Consider the following 25,092-nt stretch of genomic DNA (forward strand, 5'->3'; position numbering starts at 1 on the left):
GGTACCTGTTTTTGACAGCTACCCTTCCCCACTTCCTGGGAGACAGCTCCGCGGCGCAGTCCCTCGGAAGTCCGGCCCCCTCCTTTTTCCTCCGCCGCAGGGCCAATTACAAAGTGCAGCGCGCTTTGGGCATGCGCAGTAGGGAACCAGCAGTGAAGGCAAAAGACTTCACTTCCGGGTTTCCTTACCCTGGATGGCGGCAGGACCCGAGAGCCGATACGTAAATCGGCTTCGGGTGCCGATATCGCGGGCTTAATGGACAGGTAAGTTCTACTATTTAAAAGTCAGCAGCTACAGTATTTCTAGCTGCTGACTTAATTTTTTAAGGACTCCGCTTTAAGCTTTCAGTATGATCTCTAAAAAGATAAATGCTTGCACATTACCGCTGTTAAGCACATAGCATAGCATAGCTCTAATATGCAAATACCAACTTTCACTAGGAAGTCACAAGTTTATGGACAGCTTTAGTCTCCCTAATCAGAATGATCTTACAACATAATCCAAAATTCACCCTGGACAGGGCCCTCTGGGATTATTCTCTGCAATATCCAAAAAAGAAATCCACATTGATACATCCAGCATAATCAGCATTCTGAGAAAATTTGATGGTACCTACCTTCAGGGAAGATGAGAATTGGTAGTTTTTCCTTATCCAAAGCATGAGCTCGCAGCCTGTTTGAAGAACAAGGAAGTGCAGTTAAAGTTTATGCAAACCAACAATAGACTTCTCTTATTGTTTCTCTTTTGGTCTGTGAAAGCATTTTATTATGGCTGTTCAACAAGTGAGAAAAAAATTGCTGTTAAGACAGAAATTTTATTAGCTGATAAGTTATCAGATAGCATGGTTCTCGGTGATCTCCTTCGACTACAAAATACATTCTCTTGTTATAGAAGTAACAGGGAGGTGTTATGTAGTCCTAACACACTCCCTGTCCTAGGGTGACAAGGCTGCTTAGTACAGCAAGTAAATGGCAGGATTACCAGTTTAAATTAAAAGGAAAAAAAAAATGTGTAAAAAAAAAAATAATAATGCAGCCACCCTATCTAAGGAACCCTAAGCTCCAAACCTGTACTTTTTGTTTTTGGGTTGAAATATGCTAAAAGCTAAATGTAACAGAATTGAAAATTCTAAGACTTACATGTTAGCAATACAAATGCTATAATTATTACAGGTACTTAGGTAAAGTGCCATCAATTTACGCAGCGCTTTACATACAGTATATATTGTACATTCACGTCAATACGTGCCCTCAAGGAGCTTACAATATAAGGCCTCTAACTCCCATTCATACACATACTAGGGCCAATTTAGATAGGAGCCAATTAACCTACCAGGTCTCTGGAGTGTGGAAGGAAACCGGAGTACCCGAAGGGAGAACATGCAAATTCTAGGCAGGTGGTGCCATGGTTGGGATTTGAACCAATGACCATAGAACTGCTAGGGAGAAGTGCAGACTTAGCCACTGTGCTAATGCAGAATTTGTTCAAATTAAAGATAATTTCATAAGAACAATGATTTGTCACAGATGCAGCATCGTTTTTATGATCTGCCGCTCAGCAACTGACTTTTGCAGCACTGAAGCTGGAAACAGAATTGCACTCTTCAGTAGCTACTGGAGTTTTTTAACCACCTCCTTCCCAAGCCTATTCTGACACTTCACTCCTACATTTGAAAATCTACTTTTTTTTTGCTAGAAAATTACTTCGAACACCCAAACATTATATATTTTTTTTATCATATTTTTTTTTTTTTTTTAGGTCACAGATCTGCACAGCGGTTTTCCAAACGCAATTTTTTTGGGAAAAAATAAAACTTTCATAAACAAAAACCAGTAAAGTTAGCCCAATTTTTTTGTATAAATGTGAAAGATGATATTACATCGAGTAAATAGATACCCAACAAGTCACACTTAAATGTTGGTGGAATGGTGGCAAACTACGGTGCTTAAAATTCTCTATAGGCGACACTTTAAACGCCTTTACTGGTTACCAGTTTAGAGTTGCGCAGAAGATTTGTTGCTAGAATTATTGCTCTCGCTCTGATGCTTGCGACAATACCTGAACAACATCCCTGACCATACCTGACAGCATGGGATTGACCCCAAATCTCTCCTCTGGCCCCCCCATGCAGCCAATCAGACTTAGATCGGTCCGATCGGCTGCTTCTCTGGCCGCCGCCGGCCAGGTAAACGAAGGGGCGGAACTGGAAGTAACAAATACTCGTCGCTCCCGGTTTCCAGCATTTTAGAGAGAAGGGAATGATTTCAGTTCCTCTCTCTCTGTACAGGGCAGCCATCGCTGCCAGCCACAACCCTCCCGGCCTCCGCAATCAGCCCAGAGAGCCTGGGAGAGGTGGCGGTGGCTGCGGGAGGGGTGTGGGACCCCCTTCCGCAGAAGTGATCGAGTGGCTAATTGGCCACTCAGAACCCTTCTACCTTGTACAGAATCACGGGCTGCAAAGAATGATACCAGGATGATGCCTGAAGTTGCAGGCATCATCCTAGCATACCCACTGAACCCAAAGAACATACGGGTACGTCCCAGTTGGGGGGGGGGGGGGGGAGTGGTTACTGCCCCTTGCTGGTGATCACTGAACACCAGTGATTTAAAAGCCAACTCCACTTTTAAGACCATATTTTGTTATATTTAGGGTGTAATATGGTGCCAAGCGGACCACCCTAAACCCAAAAGGTTCCCCTACAATGGTGGTTCTTCTTTCCTGCGGCAGAGGTCACAGTTAAAACTGGCAGAGATCTGGGAATGAATAAACTACAAGTCCAGTCTGCCACTGCGGCAGGTGGACTTGTAGTTCTCAAATGGTACAAAAGAGCAGTGATCACCACACTCTTACTCCATTTAAAGTCTAAGGCTTGGTATAGACATAGAACTTAAAGAGGAGTCTGCAGGAGCCTTGCATTGCACCTGCAATCCACTGATCACGATTACAATGCTTTGCAAGATCATTTTAAAAAAAATTTATAAATTTGTTTTTTTCCCAGCAATTATGTGCTTTTTTTTTTTTTTTTTTGCTGTTGTTTGCAAAAAGTGGAGCGGTGTAGAAGTGTAGTGTGGTCAGCTAAAGATTCATCTTTTTAGCTAGCTACAAATTTCCAGATCAAATAGGCAGGGAGATGTTTGGGTGGTGGCCCTAAATATGCATCACGCACAAATAACAAATTGACAGCGAATAGGATCTTGGTACTGGCTGTGATCAATAACATTTGGCCTAAGTACCTTACAGCATATTTTTGGATTAGGAAACAGCAAATACTGTAAAAATACATGTATATACCTTTTTGTCACTAGGTGGCGGTCACGCATCTCAGAACGTTCAAACCACACATGTGGACATGCTCTTGCCATAGCTCTTTGGATAACTCCCATTAGTCCTCCATGAACCTGTCCAACCTGAATAACAGGTCATTAAAAAAAAAAAAAATCTAAAGAACTGAAATAGTAACAATATGCATTTATGTTCTGAGTATTAAAGCTATGCAGCAAGAACAAAGACACAAAGGAAAAAATGTACCATAAACAAACATTTTCTGGGTGCTTAAAACTACCAAGAGTATATAATAATTATTTGAATACACATAAGAAAAGCAGTACGTACATCACCTAGAAAAACCCTACTACAATAAAAATAAACCTTTTTTTTTTTTTTTTTAAACTTCTCTTCCGGCAGGAGCTGGCCCTTTCAGGTTCCCCACCTAAAGTGTATCTAAATCCAAACCAAAAAAGTAATATATTGGAGCTTACCAGTCCTTGTATTGTGGCTCATTTCATTTTCTTTTTCTTTTGATTTATTTTCACCTGGTAATCCTGCAAACACACTTCCTGTCCTACGATGGCTATATCACTCTTCCCGTGCCTTTGGAGGGACCCATGGTTGTTACTGTAGGCTGCTTTGTGAATATGGACTACAAACATGTCCATATATTTTCATTTTTACTACATTGGGGGGTAGGCATGTAACGATATTACCGCTATCGCGGTAACGCGGTGTTTTGCATGGCCCGATACCGTCGTGGTGGGTGCACGGTATGGCCGCCTTCTACTTCTATGTGGCTCGGCGGCTCCTGTCTGACTATGCTGTACACTACAGTGCTGCTTGCTTACTGGCCGAGCCGAGGCGAGCAACTGCCAGTTGGTTAGAGCAGTGTGGGTGGGCGGCTTGTGGGGCGGAGCCAGCGCATGAGAGCGCCGAGCGGCGGACTCGGCGGAGCAGAGCCAGCTTCCCTGAATCCCTGGCAGCGGTACCACGGCAAGACACAGACACCGGACCGCCGGTGAGTAATTAAATAATGTGAAAGAAATTTAAAAAAAACAGTGCACACTGACGCCACTCAAGTCATCATTCATGACATGCATTGTACTAGTAGTTTTTAGAGTAGGCAGAACAGTGCCAAGAAGAGAAGAGGTATCAGGTGCCGTGCTAGTGGGGGAGTGGACAAGAGCATGAGGCCCAAAATGTGGTGTCTTCTAATCTTAGAGAGAAGGAGTGACTGTACTGTATATATTTCAAAGTGATTTTTTATGTGTCTTACTGGCTTTACTTTCACATATTTGCAAACTTATTTCTTCAATGAAGAAATAAGTTTGCAAATATGTGAAAGCAAAGCCAGTAAGCCCCATAAAAAAAATCACTTTGAAATATCGCAATAAATATCGTACCGTGAGGTCAATATCGAAATTGTATCGTACCGTGAGATTTTGATATCGTTACATCCCTATTGGGGGATGGGGGAGAATTGGTAGTGTGCAAAAAATAGCGAGGAAGGACGGTATTCTACAGTGCAGCACAGGACACTGCATTTCTGGCAAGATTTAAGAGTATTTTCTGAGAAAAAAAAAACTAAAACCGCCATCACAAGGACTGTAAGCTGCAATATATATTATATTTTTGTTCTGGTTTATCCTTTAAAGTCGGAGGCCATTAGGTAGGCTGATCGTGTCATATGATCACTGCGATTGGCTACCATTTAATTCTTACTACATAACTATGTGCAAGAAAGAGATCTTTAAAGAGAAAATATTATAAAGAAAGGAGTAGCATTCAAAGCTTAAAGCTCAAGTTAAACTAATAATAAAAATGTAGGAAATTGGTAAAAGGGAAATCACTTACAGTTAGGACTCATTTACACTTGCTTCAAAATGTGGCATTGGACAGGCTTTTTTAAAATGCTCTGAATTTCAATCAAAGCACCGGTCACTAAATAAAATGGTTAGCTTACAGTCCTGTTCGCACGTTGCGTTTGCTTTGCTTCAGAAATTATACCACATATTGCTTTCTTGGTGCTTTAAAGTGTCTTCAAAGCCTCCAAAGAAGTCTATGACAAAGTTCACTTACAGCACCTGAAGCTTCTTAGAGGCTTTTATTTGGCTTTAGATTTGCTTTGATTTGAGGTATTGCAGGTATAAGATATCCCAGAATGCACTGGGAAACCAACAACCGAACTGGAAAGACGTCATCAGGAGTCAGTTCCGGTTCAGGTGCATATATTCTGGAAATGTCTGGGGCAGATGTCACATTTGGTGTGCAGCGTGGAACAGCAGAAAGGTGAGCAGTGTCCAGACTGGAGTGCAGCAACTAGCAGACGGCACACATGGTGTGCAACAGTACGCTACTGCATAAGATGAATGGGACTGGAGAGTAAGGACTGAGCAACAGAGGATCAGCAGAGATGGGTGACCAGAGCAGGAGATACGTCACATGTGGTGTGCAGCATGGAGCACCACAGCAGGAGGTGAGAGGGGACCAGAGAGGAGGATAAGAAAACAAGATGATCAGCAGAGCTGGGGGTTACTACTGAGTAGGGGATCAGCAAAGCTGGGGGTTACTACTAAGTGGGGGATTGAGCAAAGCTGGGGGTACTACTGAGACAGCATTGGCAGAGTTGGAGGTTCTACTGAGCAGAGGATCTGCTGAACGGGAGCATTAAGAAGCTTGGAATCTGCTGAATGAGGGTACTAATAAGCTAGAGTCCCTTTGAAAACAAATAGAATATTAGCAATACACACACACACACACACACACACACACACACAGGTCTGCCTGTCCCAGGGCTCTACTTACCATAGCATAGCAACCATCATTGGTCAAGATAATTATATCGATTGGAGATGTGTGGTTGGCAACACAAATCCCTCCTTTCTTGGGCCTGTTTTCTCTGAAAAAAGATGTATAGCTTAGGCAAGGGCTAAACAATATATGTGTTATAATAGTAAACCAACAAAGGACCAGCAGTACTAGACTAAACCATTTACTGGTACAAACCTTATGTTGCAGCTACCAATATTCCATTATATGTGTAGGCAGGTTCCTTACATAAAGGGTATTAAAACTTATGTGAACCCTTGGCTGGTGCTGCAGGGATGTAGTAAATCACTCCTCCCTTGTGAGGTGATCTATACAAGAGAGAATCATGATGCAGTTTGGGGCATGGGAATGCTGTGGTGAGGACTTGTTGCATTATGTAATCCACTTTGACAGCAGCATTACCCTTTAATGGGAACGAATCGTGGATTCTCACAAGGATGGACTTTAAGACAGCCCATGGGGGTCAATTCCCCCACCAGTCTCTGCCAGGAGAACACAATTGTTTCTGCTAGCCGCTATAGCCACTGGCAATAATTGCATGCTAAAAATCTGACATGCTGTTTGTACCCAAGTCAATCGAAGGATCGACTTGGATACAATCAGCCTGCCCATAGATGGATAACATCTCAGCTAGTCCCTGCTAAAGAGGCAAAGATTTAATCCATCTATGGCTGGCTTACGTGTTGTTACCGGAGGCTTTCCCTAATATAGGGTGTGGGCAGCGTCACAAAAGGGATAGTACAGCCAGTTGCACCATCATGAGCCCCATCGTTGGCGTCAGTGGAAGAAACAATGCCCATAATTAGTGTCAGCGTGAGGAATAGGTCTCCATCATTGGTGTCAATAAGAGGAATAGAGACCCATCATTGGGGTCAGTGGGAGGAATAGTATTCCATCGTTTATATCAGTGGGAGTAATTATGCCCCATTGTTGGTGTCCGTGGAAGAAATAGTGCAACATCATTGATTTCAGTGGGAGAAATGCTGCCCCATTGTTGATGTCTGTGGGAGGAATAGTGTTCCATCATTATATTAATTATATTTTATTTTGGTGCAGTAAAAGTGGCGTTATCAAGAACTACCTGAATTTGCTAAATGCTTCAGTAAAGCTTCTGAAGCTTACCGAAGGGCTTTTTTTTTTTTTGGCGTAGGCCATTTTAAAAAGGACCAAACTTCCAGGAAAGAGGTACAACTGCTTTATTTAGTTTACCTAGTTGTGCGAGGGAGGCTGTGTACTTTTTCTTTTACTATTGTCAGGTCTTGTACTGACACGCATGCCACACTGCATGCTATGTAGGCATTACCAACTACCGGACATTTCCAGTGCCAAGTGCATCTGGCAGTAATTCAACTGTTTACATGCATAAGCATTTACTCTTACAACGCAGAGCAACTGTTTCAGGGGTGGACATTGGACAGCGCACCAGAACAATCTCTCTCGCACGCTCCTGGGGGCAGGCGGATCGGCGATCGTGACCGTGCCGCGTTGCTAGGACACGGCGCGATCCCGATCTCGGTAAAGAGTCAATGACATGATTCTTTACCCATGTGATCGGCTGTGTCCAATCACAGCCGGTCACATGTAAATGAGGAAGTGCCGTTATTCCGCTCTCCTCGCCTCACACTGTCAGCGTGTGAGGAGAGGAGAGCCGGATCAGCGGCTCCTCCTCATAGGGGAGACAAATACAAGTAATCACACAAAATGTAACTAAACTGCCAATTACTGCCTACCATCAGTGCCCACAGTACTGCCAGTCAGTGCCTGCTCATCTAGGCACTGATGGGCACTGACCGGCAGCACTATGGGCACTGATGGTGCTGCCCATCAGTGTCCGTCAGTGCCGCTCATCAGTGCGGCATATTAGCACCTCCTCATCAGTGCAGCCTATCAGTACCCATCAATGAAGGAGAAAATTTTTATTTTCAACATTTACTCACAGAAAATAAGAAAAACTTTTTTTTTTTTTCCCTTAAAAGTTTTGTCTTTTTTTTGTAAAAAATAAAAAACCCAGAGGTGATTAAATACAACCAAAAGAAAGCTCTATTTGTGTGAAAAAATGATAAAAATGTCATATGGGTACAGTGTAGCATGATCACGCAATTATCATTCAAAGTGTTGACAGCGCTGAAAGCTGAAAATTGGCCTGGGCAGGAAGGGGGTGAAAGTGCACGTGTAGGCAAGTGGTTAAAATGGCTCTAAACCCAATTCAGGAAATTTGACCTGGGCACATCTATCTGTAGTGTTTACGTATCTCTCTTCAAAGCCCCAAGTTGCTTTCTACTGCTCTGTTTTTCTGTTATCAGCATGGTAACTTCTGACAAGTTCTCTGTCAACTGAGATAAAACCAGCCTGAATTTTGTGTTGAGTGGATGCATAGAAACAGATTTGCAAACCTCTGGTCTATTCACAGCACAGCTCTTCAGGTTTCTGCCTATGTGGAGAGGGGGTGTGTGCTTTTCCTCCAATCAGCTGTCTCTCAGTGCATGGCAAGAACCCACACCCACAGGTGAATCAGAAAGAGAAAATTCTAACAGGACATGCACTTTCTAAACATTATATCTGCTGCTAAAGACAGCAGATATACTGTACATGTAAAACTTATGTAGGGAGATTTGTTTCTTCTGTGTAAAATCTGAGGCTGTTCACTTCACTGGGTATATGTGAGGGTTTACATCCACTTTAAACTTACTATGAGGCACTGAGACCGGGTGGTCTTCCTATTAAAAAAATAAAAATTAAAAAACAACACTATGGGAAAAAGGATTTATATAGGCTGTGTTATTGGCTTACTTGTTATGATACTGAATTGCACTGGAAAGAGCTCTTGCACAAATCCGACAGCAAACCAAATGCACATTCTCACTGAACCAGTCCTTCACTCTGTAATAAAAATAAAATTCTAAAAATTTCACATAAAAATAATAAATAGACAGCATAGCTTAAGATAGGAACAACATAGAAACATTTTCAAAGACATTTAGGTAAGTAACTGTTCAAGTGAATCTAAAAACTGTGAAAGAATATTTGTAGCACTGCCCCCTTGAGGGTTGCTGGTTTTACACACTTTTGGATTCCACTGGGTTATCCGTAGCAACTGCTTGCAGAAATCTTAGCACTTTACTTTCTTGGCTCAGTCAATAAACAGTCTAGAGGTTGTGGTTTTATTTTATATTGGGATGGGAGAAGGGATGAGTAGGATACTCCAACAGTCGAACTGTTCACAATGCTGAGGACATCTTATTGAGAATGCGGCAAGGCCGCTTTTTCATCCTGCCACTAGATGAATCTGAGGTAAATGTTCCTTTAGGTATTTCTATTCAGGGCACACATCTAGCACCCTCTTTCCTTTCCTCCAGCTACCACCCATCCACTGACTATACTACTCCGGAGTGGCCCCCTTCCTGGGTAGGCCCTTAGGCAGAATCCTCTGTACTCCCGATACTGCTTTCCAGGTTGTCGCAATGCCTCAACTCCTCCAGTTAGCTTCTCCTAGACCTCTGGGTTTAGCTCCACACTTCTGGCTCACCAGGTCAACTGCCCGTGACCACACACCAGCTACTTCAGAAAAGGAGGCAGCCGCCACCCTCCTTCCGGGACTCTGCTTCCAGCCAAAGACCTTGTGCACATGTGCCCCTGGCTTTTTATACCACAACCCACAATGCACCAAGACAACAGTCTCTGTCAATCCCTGGGGCTGTAGCAAAAGCCTGTGTACTCATTGGCCAGGTTTCCTCCACTGTCCAATGTGCCTCCCCATTGGGCACAGTGGGAAAACGCCCTAAGACCATATGAATCACACACTGGGCACACTGAGCAGACCTAACTCACAGATCCTGCTCCCTGTTAAGCAGAGTGCAATATAGAACGTACCTGCTAGTCCTCTGATAGGCAGACAGAGCCAAAAACTATACTCATTCTCTAGCACCTACCTAGGAAGATGATATATATTGATGGCATCATATAGTAACGACTTGTAGCACCCTCCTAGATAGGTGCTAGAACAAGTTAGATTTAGTATTGGATCACTGTGTTCAGTGGAGCTGTATTTGTGTTTGCAGGTAAACTTAGTTCGTCTCACTGTAACCAGTGTGGATGTAATGGTTGTGTTAGGGAAATTTTGATTTGTAATCAGTGCAGCTACATATGATTAGTTAGGTATACTCAGTGCTTCAGCTGATAGTAGTTTTAAATGTTTCCTCTGCTTTCCAGAGAACTGGAGAATTCTCTGGAACATAAATGTGAAACAATGCAAATAGCAGTAGGAATATTTATACAGTCTTGACTAATCCCAGGGAGGATGGCCCTGAAGGTTTCTGGGAGTCTGTATAACTACTCTGCATCACAAAGCTGCTGGGCCTTTGCCTGCAGAGGGGAAGTTAAGCGTGTAGGGCCTGCTACCCTCCAGGCCAGCATCTGCCATGTGCTTGCGATTTGTGAGACCTCGGGTGGGCGACATGATGACCTGGATGCTAAAGCTACAAAGAGCTGACTGAGGGCTGTCATCCAAAGTTCTAGTTTGGTATAACAGAAGAAAGGTGTCGCATGGATGTTGGAAGGAGGCAACCAACTTTCCCTGGTCAGTTGTGAGTACAGACTGCTGTGAGAGATCTTAGAGACTGTTGGGCTGCTGCCACCCCACTTATGCTAGAAAGCCAAGTCCACAGCTTGCTTGTGCAAGGATCTCTGCTTCAGCTTTACAGAATGGAGTTCATGGTTCTCAATCTGTACATAGTTTTCTTATTTGTAGTATCCTGCTCAATTCCCTAAACTTCATCCTAGTTACACCAAAAAATAAAAACACCACCCCTAAACTGGTATTTGAGGCAAAGAGTGACTGATCGTGTGCCTGGCTGCAGGGAAATTTACTGGGAAAAGAACCTGGGCAATTTCCAGTGGCTCCTTGGGGGTAGGTCTACAGACCTCTAGAGATCATATCAGATTGGGTTTGGAGGTTGGCTATGCTCTTCCCCACTTTGGTAAAGTGTTACATTTATATTGTAGGTCCCCCCATTTTCCAAGTCTTCTAGTCCCCCATTCCTAATACAGCAAGAAATTGCTAACTAAATCGCACAGTCACTTGTCAAGATCCTCCCGGCAGGGTCTGCATATGTGCTCTGTACTCATGTTCCTCAGCTTCCGGGTACCAGATGGATATCTCGCTAGATCAGCAACAAAAAAGCACTGGACTGGGAAGAGCAACCAAAGGTTGGGAAGAGATTGACCAGGTTCTTAAACATTTATTTTTACATGTATTTCTATAGTTCTGACAATTTACGCAGTCCTTGCTCTCAATGTAGGGTCCTTACCTCACATACACACAAAGACCAATTTAGACAAAAGCCAATTAACCTACCTGCAAGTGCAGAAGGAAGCCAGAGTATGCTTCGGAAACCCACACAGGTACAAGGAGTACATATAAACTCCAGGCAGGTAGTGTTCTGCTTGGGAGTTGAACTGAAGACTCTGGTGCTGCCAGTTAGAATTTCCAACCACTAAGCCCCTGTGCTGCCCATTACTTACAAAAGCCTGCTCTGTTTTTGCGCATCCTTGGGAACTGAACAATTAAAAGAATAATTATAGAATTCCTAAAATGGAGGTTTAAGTAAAAACGGGAATGTGTTACTCACTGTAAAATCCCTTTCTCTGAATTAATTTAAAGACGCAGCTCAGCATTATTCTTTAATGTAGGGTTATTGTGCCACCTTCAGGAGTAGCACACTCAGCAGAAAAAAATAACATTGCATCACCTATGGGCAGTTCTAACTGGTAATCAAACTGCCCATCTGCAATAGTCAGCTGGGTTAGTCAGAAAGCAGTACAATGGAACATGACAGGTGTGTGTGCAATGTCCTTCAATGTACTTCGAGAAAGCGATTTTAAAGTTATTAAAAAATCCAGTTTTCTCTTACATTCATTGAACACAGCTCTGAAATATTCTTTACCATAGGGACGTCCCAAAGCAGTGCTTTATCGAAGGAAAAAAAAAAAAAAAACAGATCCCCCCTGAAGAATAAGGAACCGGACACTAGGGCTGCTGAATATAATCGCCGAATCGATGCATCGCGATGCGACCCTTCGCGATTCTGCATCGATTCGGGGTGGTTGAATAATCGATTACCTAATGACCTCACTTCCGGGGGCGGGGACAGAAGTGACATGGCGGCGCTGGCCGGGCTTGTGGGATACGGAGCTCCTCCTCACGGCGCGGGAGAGGAGGAGAGCGAAGCTATCGGTGCTCTCTCTGGCCCCGGGATACACACGGCATGCCCACTTAGCACGCTGCTGCCCGACCGCCCGCTCTGACAGCCCGGCCGCCCGAAGTCGCGGCCTTCCCAGCTCGGTACACTTCTGGTAGCGGTGCGGTTCTCGGCAGACAGCCTGAGTTGACCGCAGGGGAGCGAGGGGGCCCTGCTTTCCGCCTGTACCGTGCACTGCACTAGTCCGAGCTCCAAATTCCCGACATGAGGCTGATCACCCAGGACCTGTCCAAGCCCTACTCCATACACCTACCGCTACTTCATCCACAACTGGCTGCAGTTCTGCTTCCTGGTAAGTCGGGGCACTACAGGGCCCAGCATTCCTCTTTACCAGGGCCTGCTATAATACAACTAGGGGCACTACAGAGCCCAGCATTCCTCCTTACCAGGGCCTGTTATACTACAACTAGGGGGACTACTACAGACTCTGTAGTCCCCCTAGTTGTTGTATAACAGGCCCTGGTAAGGAGGAATGCTGGGCTCTGTAGTGCCCCTAGTTGTAGTACAGTAGGCCCTGGTAAGGAGGAATGCTGGGCTCTGTAGTCCCCCTAGTTGTAGTACAGTAGGCCCTGGTAAGGAGGAATGCTGTGCTCTGTAGTCCCCCTAGTTGTAGTACAGTAGGCCCTGGTAAGGAGGAATGTTGGGCTCTGTAGTCCCCCTAGTTGTAGTATAACAGGCCCTGGTAAGGAGGAATGCTGGGCTCTGTACAGAGCCCAGCATTCCTCCTTACCAGAGCCTGTTATACTACAACTAGGGGGACTACAGAGCCCAGCATTCCTCCTTACCAGAGCCTGCTATACTACAACTAGGGGGACTACAGAGCCCAGCATTCCTCCTTACCAGGGCCTACGGTACTACAACTAGCATCAGGTAACTCTTCTAACCTGATGTGGCCTGCTCTAAAGGGGGATCTATGAGGGGACCTGCTCTACTAAAGGGGGATCTCTGGGGATGCTGGCCTGCTCTAAAAGGGGATCTATGGCGACCCTGCACTAAAGGGGATCTATTCCATAGATCCCCCTTTAGAGCAGGGTCCCCATAGATCCCCCTTTAGAGCTAAGTTCCCCTGGATCCCCTTTAGGACAGGCCCAGGCTCCCCATAGATCTTTTTTAGAGCAGGGTCCCCATAGATCCCCCTTTAGAGAAGGGTCCCCATAGATCCCCCTTTAGAGCAGGGTCACCATAGATCCGCCTTTAGAAAAGGGTCCCCATAGTAATTGTGATGCATCGCGGAATCGAATCGTATCGAATCGCGACCCTAATAATCGTAATCGCATCGAATCGTGAGGTAAGTGAAGATGCGCAGCCCTACCGGACACTGCTGCCTGCAAAACCATGCGGCCAAAACACACATCCAAGGATGCCCAAACATCAACTTAAAAAAAACATGAAGTGTGAACAGACAACCAGGTAGTTACCAAGCTGCAATCCAGAGACACAGACACGATGCCGAAAAAAATCCAAGGGGCACAAAGCAACAAGTAAAAGTGGCAGAAAAGGCATCAACCTTTACATGGACCGCCCGAGATGCCAAAAGAGGAAATCTGACCTCTATAGACAGAAGCTGTAGTAGACAGACACATCCAAACCACATCTAAAGAATGCTTCAGGGGCAGAAGAACAAGGTTTTCCTTTAGATGAAAACCGGACGTCACCTCTGACAAGGAGGGATACGGGCGAAGAACTACTATAATCATGTGTAAGACCACATAAGGAGACTTACAAGACAAGGCCACCAGCTCCAACACCCAGCACACAGAGGGTAGGGCATCAAAAATGCAACCTTCCGCAAGAAAGCTACCAAAGAAAGATCCCCAATATTCTCAAAGGGAGATTACTGAAGGACCAAATAACTAAGTTCAGTTCCCACAGAAGCAATGGAGATCGCACTGGAGGGGCTATATGCCAAACTTGTCAAAGGAGGGTATGGGCAAGGTTGTTTGGTCCAATTGTGTATGAAAAAAAAAAAAAAAAGAAAAACCAAAAACAATCCCAGGGGCCAGAACCCGGCACTTAAGAGTACTCAACGCAAGCTGCTGATCAATACCACATTGGAGAAAAGGCCAAAACCGGAGACACCTAGAAAGTATAAAAGTGAAAACCTTGCACCTCGAAATGTAAAATCTTCCAAGTACTATGGTAAATAGTATAGGATTTACGTGCCTTCAACATGGTGGTAACAGAGGCCAACAACCCTCGGTCTCTCAGAAACCTTGCCTTTAAATGCCAGGTCATCAAAGTCAACAACAGTAAAGCAGGGTGGAAGATTGGTCCTTGGGACAGATGATCCTCTTGTAGAGAAAGCCGCCAGGGAGTGTCCACGACCAGATGCACCATATCAGTGTACCAGGGTCGACGCAGCCACTATAGAGCCACTAGAGTGACCCTTTGGCCTCTATCCTGCACAACAGAGGAGGAAGAGAAGCACAAAAGTGGAAAAGGCATCACTGAGAAAGTAATGGCTTCACGGCACCACCAGAGCATCCGTTACATCCTCCATGGGATCACTTGATCTTATAACCAATCTCAGCACCTTCCTGTGGAGATGGGATGCCTGATGATGCACATTATGTGTGCCCACCTTATGCATATCTGGTGGAAAAAACATCCAGAGCCAGGGATTACTCACCTTGGGCCAGAATTTGATGATTGAGGTAATCCACCTGCCAGTTTTCCATGCCTGGAAAGTAGATTGTGTAGAGGGCTGGAAGTTCCGCCCACTGAAGAATGTGTGAAGCTTCCAGCGCCATCACAGAGCTCCTCAGTTCACATTGGTGATTGTCATAGGCCACTGCTGTGGCATTGTCCAACTGGATCTTGACTGGGCGGCCCTACAGACTCTCCTTCCAGGGAGCAAGTCTGATTGCAGGAAGCTCCAGGACAATGAGTAGCCAAGCCTCCTCCTCCATGCATCATCTAAAAGCCCTGGATCGGCCTCAGACCCAGTACTCTTCCTCTCATCCTAATAGGCTGGCATCTGTCATGACCACCATCCAATGGATAGGGAGTTCCCAGCCCGAGGAGGAAGGGCTTGACTGATCTTCCCACATAGATCTGTCTGTCCAGGAAAGCAGGGGATTTTTCCAATCTGGATAGGATTACCTATTGCAGAATCCCCATGTGGAACTACACATAAGGGATCGCCATGAAGGTGGACACCATAAAACTCAGGACTGGCATGCAGAACCATAGAGAGGGCAACCTGCAGGACAGTACGATCGAACAGCAAGAGTTTACAAAGCTTGTCTGACTGGAGAAATAGCTTAGCCCAAGCTGATCCAGAATTAGATCCAGGAACTCCAGTTGCCTGGTTAGAGTTCGAGCAGACTTCTTAAAGTTCAGAATCCAGCCTATCTCTGGTAGAGTGCAAATGGTGATCACTATGCTGTCCATCAGAGAAAAGGGAGACTCCACTAGTAGGAGGTGAACATCCAGACAGCCTACCATGGCAGTCCTCACTTGTCTCACTAATTCTAGGACCAGAGCCAGCCCTTTGGTGAACACCTGGTGGGAGAAAGCTAGATAAAGGGGACAGCAATAAATTGGTAAGGAGCATCACAGGGCAGAAGTGCTGGTGCCCAACACAGATAACATGTAAATACATGTCCCTGTCATCAGTGAAGGCCTAGAAGATTCCCCTGAAGAAATGTCACAGTTGAACAGATGGATTCCATCTTTTCACAATATAATTTAGGGCCTAAAGTCCAGGATTGGCTGGACCACCTCTTTGAAACTATTAAGAGGCTGTAATAAAATCACCACAACCTCTTGGGGCCAGAACTGGGGCTATCACGCCCAGCAAAGTAAAGATCGCATATAAGAGAAGGGGACAGATGGAGAATGGAAGGAAAGAGCGCATCCAGTGAACAGGAAAGAACTCAATTTTATAGCCCAATAATATCAGTTGCAATTAACCCAGTTGTTGGGCCTGTTCGAGGGCTGATTTGACTTGCGAGGCCAGGAGCATTTTTGGCCTTCCAAGAGTGCCCTGAAGGACCAGGAGCTCCTGTCTGAAGAGCCTAGAGAGAAAAAAATAAAAATAAAAAGCTAATGCACAGAGCAAGAGGGGCACTGCTTAAACTGCAGTTCAGTGACCGACCCTTAAGTCAGGGAACTCTATGCAGGACTACGGCTGAGACAGAGAGCTGGAAAAACAATGTTGCCACATCCAAGGATGCAACACACACATACTGGAGGCCCTGTACGAGTTGGCCTGCCAGCTCCATGTATACGAAGGAAACCTCCATATTAGCCAGACCCCAGAGAGAGTTGAGAGAGAGAGTGAGAGTTTAGGAGGCCTGTAGCCAGAACCAGGCAAAGGGTCGAGCCAGCCACTATAAACATGGAGCCAGTGACTGATTCCGCCTTCCTGTCTGCAGAATCCAGAAAGGAAGGAGGGATGAGGGCAGGGAGGTTCACTTTATCAGTGGTGCCTCTTCAAGGGGTAACACACCGAAAGGGTTTTAGGACCACATAAAGCCGCTTTGGACATTCCCAGTCCCTCCTTATAAAGAAAATTATCAAAGTAGGTAGGGTAAGGAAAAACCTTAAGCAAATGTGGAGGCATGCAAGTACCAGAAGGGATCGCCACCTCCTTGGGAGCCCCAGCAGTAACCTTAGTGTTGAGGGTTTCTCGCACTGGGGTAATAAGTGTTGACACCAGCACCTTGCTGCACAATAGTAGTGGCAGAGAAGTCACCCTCACTATCTAATGGCTCTGGTTCTGCATTCTCCTGGTACACAAGAAAAGCTGGATCTGTGACAGCAATGGTCTTTGTCTCAAAAGCTTCTGTGAAGGAAGTACTGGGCAGGAGACATTTTCTACTCACGTTGAGTACAAAACCTACACATGCACTGCGGATAGTGCATTTAATGGTATAAAAGGACCAGAGGTTCCAACTACCTCCATTGGGGTGGGGGGGGGGGGGGGCCGCAAAGGTGCCACTGAGTTCATAGGTTGGCCCCCCAACCAAGATGCTGCCAGGGACCAAGCACCCACATGTCCATGGAGTGGACGATGAGAACCACCCCCTTAAATGGCTACCACAGAGGGAGAGGGACCCAGGCAGGACTCACCAGGTGTAACCACTGAGTGAGAGATGGACAGGGCACGTGGGTTTTTCAGAGCGAACTCCAAGGTGACCCAAGGCTCAAAGGACATAGCACCCCAAATCAGGGCCTGCAGCTAGGGGGCTGCAACACAGCCACCACAATATGGCTACACCAAAATGGTCACTGGCGTGACCTTTACAAAATAGCTACTGGCAAAAAGTCCTCATCAAAATGGCCACTCTAGTGCAGGCTCCACTAAGATGGTAATCAGTCGGTCCCCGACAAAATGGCCACCTTCAAACATGGCCCCATGAAAATGGCTGATTCGTGAGCTACACACAAATGTCGGGCTGGCGCCACCAGACAGAGAAATAAGTGCACAAGGGCCCCCCCCCCGAAACTGCATATGTAGTATGGGGGAAAAGCAAAAGTCTGTCAAGTGTTTATTACAGGTACTACTATAGCACTGTCAATTTTTCGCAGCACTTTACACACATATTGTACATTCACATCAGCCCTTGCTCTCAAGGAGCTTACGATCTGAGATCCCTAACTCACACTCATACATAGACATACTAGGGTCAATTTGTGGGAGGAAATCAGAGTTCCCAGAGGAAACCCACACAGGCACAGTGAGAGCATGCAAACTCCAGGCAGGTAGTGCCATGGTTGGTAAGCAAACTGACGACCCTAGTGCTAACCACTTAGCCGCTGTGTTTTTTATAGCTGCGTGTCTTCTGGTTTCAAAGATATCCCTTACCTTCTTGTCACAGGACCAATGTCACCAGATGGATCACAGACCCCAATTTAAATCTGACACATACTCTTACAAAATATGCTGGAGCTAACAAAGTCATCTCAATCTTTTGGAAAACCAGATGTTTGCATAGAGAAATTGTTGACCCAGCACCAAAAACAGGAAATCTAAATAAATCACATAGAACGTACAGGAGCACAAGGCTTCCATAGAGTTACTGCATAGTCATAAAAAAACTCAACATAAACTCAAGAGTCTCAGCTAAATCAGTGTATAGGGTAGTAATCTGAAAGTTACACACAATATGATGATACAAGGAGGTTCATACGGCGTATAAATCACTCCATGATTGAATTGGCACAAGCTATATAGTCACCTTGTATTTTAAAGGATAACTCCACTTTCGTGGGGAAAAAAAATAGCAAACAACGAAAAAAAATATATAGTCTAGACAATTGCGACACAAGTCATTTTCTAAATGAATGTTATTAAAAATTACCTTTTCTGTTCAATCAGCAGCTCCCTAATTTATTGAAAATTAAATGCAATATGGCTACCTGGAGGTGTTCTGTACACAGAATGTGTCCAGAACGCCCCCCAAGAAACAATTTCCTGCTTGTGTGATTGGCTCACCAATTTTCCTCATTAGTCTACCTAAGATACAAGTCAGATTTCAGGCATCCACTGCAACAAAAATGTCATTTTTGGTCAGATACTTCCAATAGAAAATAATGTCTAAACTGATGCAGGCCCAACAGATTTCCTCATTAGAGATCTGCTGGTGCACCGCTGATTGACGATTATGAAACCACTCCCATTAGATTCCCTTTCCCACATGGATACACACAGGAGTTTCTTCAGAATAACAAATGGTAGGAATCTGCAACAGTTTTTTTTTTTGTTTTAAATCCTTGCAATGTACCTAGATCACCCAGAGAGGAATGCTTTTTTTCTTAACCCGCTTGCCGACCGCCCCATGCAAATATACTGTGGCCGGGTGTATCGGCTGCGCAAAATCCCGTTGATCAACGTGATTTTGTGAACGCGTTCCGCTGGAGCCGCACTCCCGCTGTGTTTAGACATGGGCCTCTTGGCTGCACCTCTGATCAGTCTTCTCCTTGTAGGAGCTGAAAGTTTAGAGGGATGGCCAGGTCTTCGTAGATTTTCAGTGGTCTGATACTCCTTCCATTTCAATATTATCACTAGCACAGTGCTTCTTGGGATGTTTAAAGCTTGGGAAATCCTTTTGTATCCAAATCCAGCTTTAAACTTCTCCACAACAGTATCTCGGACCTGCCTGGTGTGTTCCTTGTTCTTCATGATGCTCTCTGCACTTTAAACGGACCTCTGAGACTATCACAGTGCAGGTGCATTTATACGGAGACTTGATTACACACAGGTGGATTCTATTTATCATTAGTCATTTAGGTCAACATGGGATCATTCAGAGATCCTCACTGAACTTCTGGAGAGAGTTTGCTGCACTAAAAGTAAAAGGGGCTGAATAATTTTGCACGCCCCAATTTTTTTTAGTTTATTTGTTAACAAAGTTTGAAATATCCAATAAATTGTGTTCCACTTCATGATTGTGTCCCACTTGTTGTTGATTCTTCACAAAAAATTACAGTTTTATATCTTTATGTTTGAAGCCTGAAATGTGGCAAAAGGTCACAAAGTTCAAGGGGGCCGAATACTTTCGCAAGGCACTGTATGTCTCTCCTGTGCCTAAAGCCTCCTAGCTGTATATCTTCAGTGTCAGATCTAAGACACTGCCAGTCTGAGATTGGTAGCGAAATCTGACAATGTCACTACTGTGGTAGTCGCTGTTCTTGTTGGAGGCTTCAATATGAGAACGTAAAGCCCTGCCTCAATCAAAATTGTTGCCTCCACACAGATTTAGGACTGAACAAGACATAGTAAGTCAGTAACAGGAAAAAATATCAGCTGCAGGGACCATGGACAACACGGAAATACTGGTCCCTTGTCCTATGACTGCTTTTTTTTTGGACCCAGTTGCCAAGGTTTAGGTCCTGCGTAAAGGCCAACTCCACCTTTTACAAAAAAAAAATAAAAATAAATGCACATATAATTACAGGAAAAAATGTCAATTCATTTTTTATTTTTTTTTGCAATTGAATCTGCAAAGCAACTGATCACTGGATTGTGGGTGCAATACCCAGGCTCCTGCAGAATCCTCCTCCAGCTCCCTGGAGGAAGTGTCAATGGACTACAAGTGCAGTGATCACTCATGTTCCATGGAGAACTACAAGTCTCTCTGCTGCAGTGGCAGACGGGGCTTGTAGTTCATGCATTCACAAATCCGTGTGAATAAATGACAGTTGTGCGGTCTGAGCCCTGTACAGCAGTGCAAATTTAAAAATAGAATGACAGAATAGAATGATGGAATAGGATGGCTGCTGTGGGGAAGAAGAACCTCTGCATACCGTCATTGTATGGGTTGGGGGGAAAATCACATTTGCTCCTAAATATAGGAGTAACATGGTGCAAAAGTTGGGGGTTAGCCTATAAGCCCTCAGTCCTTGAAAGACAAATGTATAGAATGTTTGACAGTTGCTTCAACTTGCACTAGCAAAGTACAGCACATTGTAAAAAATTACATATTTCATCAGGTTTGCCTTTTAACACATCTTTAGAACATAAGCAAACTCTTGATTATGCAACTTTAGTACGGTTGGAAGTTTGACATTTTTGCAAAAGATGAAAACAGGATTTTTGACTTACCGTAAAATCCATTTCTCTTTTGTTCATTGACTGACACAGCTCCTGCTATTCATAACCATTGGATAATCTCACCCCCTACAGGAGAAAAACACTAGGTAGAAAATAATTCTGGCTACACCCATGGGCAGTCCTAGGGGGTATACGCTCTCTGCTATAGACACTCAGTTTTGTTACAAGCAGTGTCAGGAGAATAATACCTCCACATAGGGGTGGGTGCGGTGTCAGTCAATAAACATTAAAGAAATTGATTTTACAGGAAGTCAAAAATCCCATTTTCTCTTTCGTTCATTGACGGACACAGCTCCTGGTATTCATAACCACTGGGACACCCCAAAGCAGTGTTAAACACGAGGGGTGGAAACCACCAAAAAAATTCCCAAGGCTAAAAATTAGCCAACCAGGCAACAGGACCTCAAACAAACAACTAGAGCCCACCTGAAAAAAAAAAAAAAAAAAAAAGCAAGCATACACCCTCAAAGAGGAACAGATCCTCTTAAAACAGCAGCCTGCAAAACATTGCGGCCAAAGGAAGCATCCGCAGATGGAAACACATCCACTTTATTAAACTTTTAAAAGTGTGCAGACTACCAGGTGGCTGCTTCACTGACGCCGGATGACGGAAGGCCCAAGAGGCACTAAGCGCCCTAGTAGAGTGCGCCTTGACAGGGAAAGGAGGAACCTGTCCCCTGATGGAATAGGCCTGAACCACTGCCTTGTCTGATCCACCTGCAAATGGACGTAGAATCAGACAACACTTTGAGGTCTGTCCATGAGCACAAAGTCTGACTTCCTAAAAGACTCCGTAGCTGCGAGGTACACCTTAATTGCCTGGACCACATCCAAGGTATGCAAGGCAATTTCCTTTGAATGTTTAGGCCTGGGACACAGGGAATGCAACACAATGTCTTCATTCAAATGAAAATCAGAGACAACCTTTGGAAAGAAAGATGAACAGGGGCAAAGAACCACCTTATCCCTGTTAATCACCAGATAGGGTGAATGACAGGATAACGCTGCCAGATCCGACACCCTGCATGCAGAGGTGATAGCCACTGAAAAGGCCACCTTCTGGGAAGGCGTAAGCAGGGAAATATCCCAAATATTTTCAAAGGGAGGCTTCTGTAGAGCTGAAAGCACCATTGAGATCCCAAGGCGGCAACAGAGCCCGCATTGGAGGCGCCAAATGTCAGATACCCTGAAGAAAGGTACGCACCAGGGAGTGTGTGGCCAAAGGTCATTGGAAGAAGACCACTAAAGCCAACACCTGGCCCTTTATGGTACTCTAGGCCAACTTCTGTTCAGCCCCCCGTTGAAGGAAGGTTAAGATCCGAACCACCGAGAAGGAGCGAGGATGAACCCCAAGCGACTCACACCACGCAATGTATGTCTTCTACATACGATGGTAGATCTCCCTAGAAGTAGATTTCCTAATTTTCAATGGTGTAGGAATCACCGATTCAGATAAACCCCTATCCTTCTGCACCTGGCGTTCAACAGCCAAGCAGGCAAAGCCAGCGACTGTAAAGTAGGATGCAAGATGGGTCCTTGGGACAGCAGATCCTCCAAGAGGAAGCTTCCAAAGAACATTGGCGCCCACCCGAAAAAGATTGGCATACCAAGTCCAAGGAGGTCAGCCTAGAGCCCCAGGAATGTGTACGGCAGAGAGGGCTGGAACGAACCGTTCTGCCCACCTTAGAATGCCAGCTACCTCCAGAGCTGCCAGGACACTTCTTGTGCCCCCTTGGCGATTGACATAAGCCCCAGCCCTGGCATTGTCCGACCATATGCGCACTTGACAACCCTAAAGATGATCTGTCCAATAATCCAGACACAGTCTAATCGCTCGGAGTTCCAAGACATTGATAGTCTCTTCCAGCGTCCAGAACTCCTGAGCAGAATGCTTGCTGAGGATGCCTCCCCAGCTGGACAGGCTGGCATCAATGGTGACCACTGTCCAATATAATGCGAAGAAAGGATTTTCCCAGCCGAAGCGCCAGAGAACTAAGCCACCATATCAGAGACTCCCTCGTTCCCCGACTCAGATTGTCCAAAAAACTGGGGAGCCTTGTCCCATTTGGTCAGAATCTCCCTTTGCAGGGATCTTGTATGGAACTGTGCAAACAGAACCGCCTCGAAGGTAGTCACCATCGGGCCAACCACCCGCATTCAAGTCCGGAGGGACGACCATCTGTTAGACAGCAGGAGTCGAATTGCAGCCTGCAATTTCTGGAGTTTGTCCACTCTGGGTAAGACAAAGTCCAGAGTCAGGCCCAGATAGTCCAGCTTCGTGGACGGAGTTAGAGCAGACTTCTGAAAATACAGAATCCAGCTAAACTCCCACAGAATTCATATTGTGATCTCCAGCTTTTCCACCAGAGTAGAGGGAGACTCCGCTCGCAGAAGGAGATCATCCAAGCAGCCCAGTACCGCATTCCCGTTGGCGTAATAAAGCTATCACCGGGGCTAACACTTTTGTGAAGACCCGAGGAACAGAGGGGAGACCAAAGGGAAATGCCACATACAGAGGCCACAGCTTCCGCCTTCCAGTCAGCCAGATCCTTAAAGGCTGGGGACCCTTCAACCGGAATCATGGTTGCCTTGTTTAATCTGAAAACCGGAGGGTCCGCCACCATTGGCACAGTCCACTTCTTAAGAAGGTATACCTCATGGGGGTAATGCCTAGTAAAGTGCTTAAGAACCCCAGGGGAATGCTTTGGTCATCCCCACTCTTTAGCGGCAATACTGTCAAAAAAGGCAGGGAAAGGAAACCCCTTTGATGCTCTGGATGGCTTGTGAGTGCCAAAGGGTACCTGCGCCTCCGTCGCAGCTTCAGCTGCGTCCTCCCTCTTTAGGGTCTCACGCACAGATACAATCAGTGCATCCATCAGCGCCTTTTCGTTCGTGGTCACAGACGTGGAGGAATAATCCTCACTTTTTGCTAGCCTGTCGCCCGCAAGCCACCTCCACCCAAGATACAAGGGACTCCAGGACACCCGTCAGTGCATGGATGGATGGTTGGGACCCTGAGAGACCCGCAGCCTCAGAGAGGGGATCAGGTGGGGAAATGTGCTCCAAAGACTCCGTGAGTCACCAGGCAGACCCCACAAAAGTTGTAAAACACTGCTAAGGGACAACCCCCACCACGCTGGCAGCACCACCTGGTTGCCAGACACAAAGCACCAAGCGATGCTCAGAAGAGAGGGAGAGGACCTCACTAGACTCCCCACCCGCAGAAACAAGCGCCTGCAGCCACCAGGATAATGCACTACACATGTGTGGTGATCAGGAATTAAAATCATCCAGGAGTCAGCACCAGGGGATAAGGAGGGGCTTCAACTGCCGAAATTGCCACCAAAAGGGCTCTATGGTCCTGGCCGCCGCTATATTCAATGGCAAACCACAGTAAAATGGCTGCTGGGTTACTAGGGTGACCACTGGATCTAGATTATCCAGCCCTTTGCCCAATCCGGCAGTTGATTGTAGATCTCATAGAATATTTTTTTTCTATCTAAAAAGAAAATTTACCAGGACCAAAGATCCCAGCAAGGAACCAGGTCTTTACTCCTGACTAGGCAGAAAAAAACTGAATGGCTATAGCAGGGAGAGGGAGTATACCCCCTGGGACTGCCCATGGGTGTACCCAGAATTATTTTCTTCCTAGTGTCCTAATCCTGTAAGCGGCAGTTCAGCGCCGGTTCACACTACCGCGATGCTACTTCCAGGGGCGACCTCCGAGATCGTGGTGCGAGCAGCGCGCCGCGACCTCGGAGCGGCCGCCACGGACTTCATAACATTGAAGTCTATGGCGGTCGCCTCCTGGTCGCCCCAAAGAAGCTCCGGACCCTTTTTCTAGGTCGGAGCGACTTGTGTCGCTCCTATTAGAACGGGTCCGCAGCTTCCCTATGGGAGGCGACCTGCGGCGACCTGTGAGGCGACCAGGTCGCCTCACAGGTCGCCCTAGTGTGAACCGGGGCATAACCCAACTGTTATGAATACCAGGAGCTGTGTCCTTCAAGAACGAAAAAGAAACTTGCTAAATCAAAGCATGAATATGTATTCATGTAATTAAAAGCACATACTGGGAAATAAGCTAGGTTTTACAAATGCTCTTGAAAGCATATGTGTGCTGTGGTCAAAATTGAAAATCATTATTTCTCACTTTCACATTGTAATTCAGTTTTCTA

General features: G+C 45.6%; 1 protein-coding gene across 1 annotated transcript in view; it reads right to left on the minus strand.

Moving 5' to 3' along the window:
- GPAT3 (glycerol-3-phosphate acyltransferase 3) overlaps positions 1 to 25,092 on the minus strand; it is a 111,027-nt gene that overhangs the window by 15,586 nt on the left and 70,349 nt on the right. The window contains exons 5-8 of the mRNA XM_082244193.1: positions 8,891 to 8,980; positions 6,077 to 6,170; positions 3,293 to 3,408; positions 617 to 672 (exon numbers count right to left, since the gene is read on the minus strand). Coding sequence (XP_082100319.1) covers positions 617 to 672; positions 3,293 to 3,408; positions 6,077 to 6,170; positions 8,891 to 8,980 — 356 coding nt within the window. The remainder of the gene's footprint in view (positions 1 to 616; positions 673 to 3,292; positions 3,409 to 6,076; positions 6,171 to 8,890; positions 8,981 to 25,092) is intronic.

The sequence above is a fragment of the Pelophylax lessonae genome, assembly GCF_965119305.1.
Source record: "Pelophylax lessonae genome assembly, chromosome: 1".
NCBI lineage: Eukaryota > Metazoa > Chordata > Amphibia > Anura > Ranidae > Pelophylax > Pelophylax lessonae.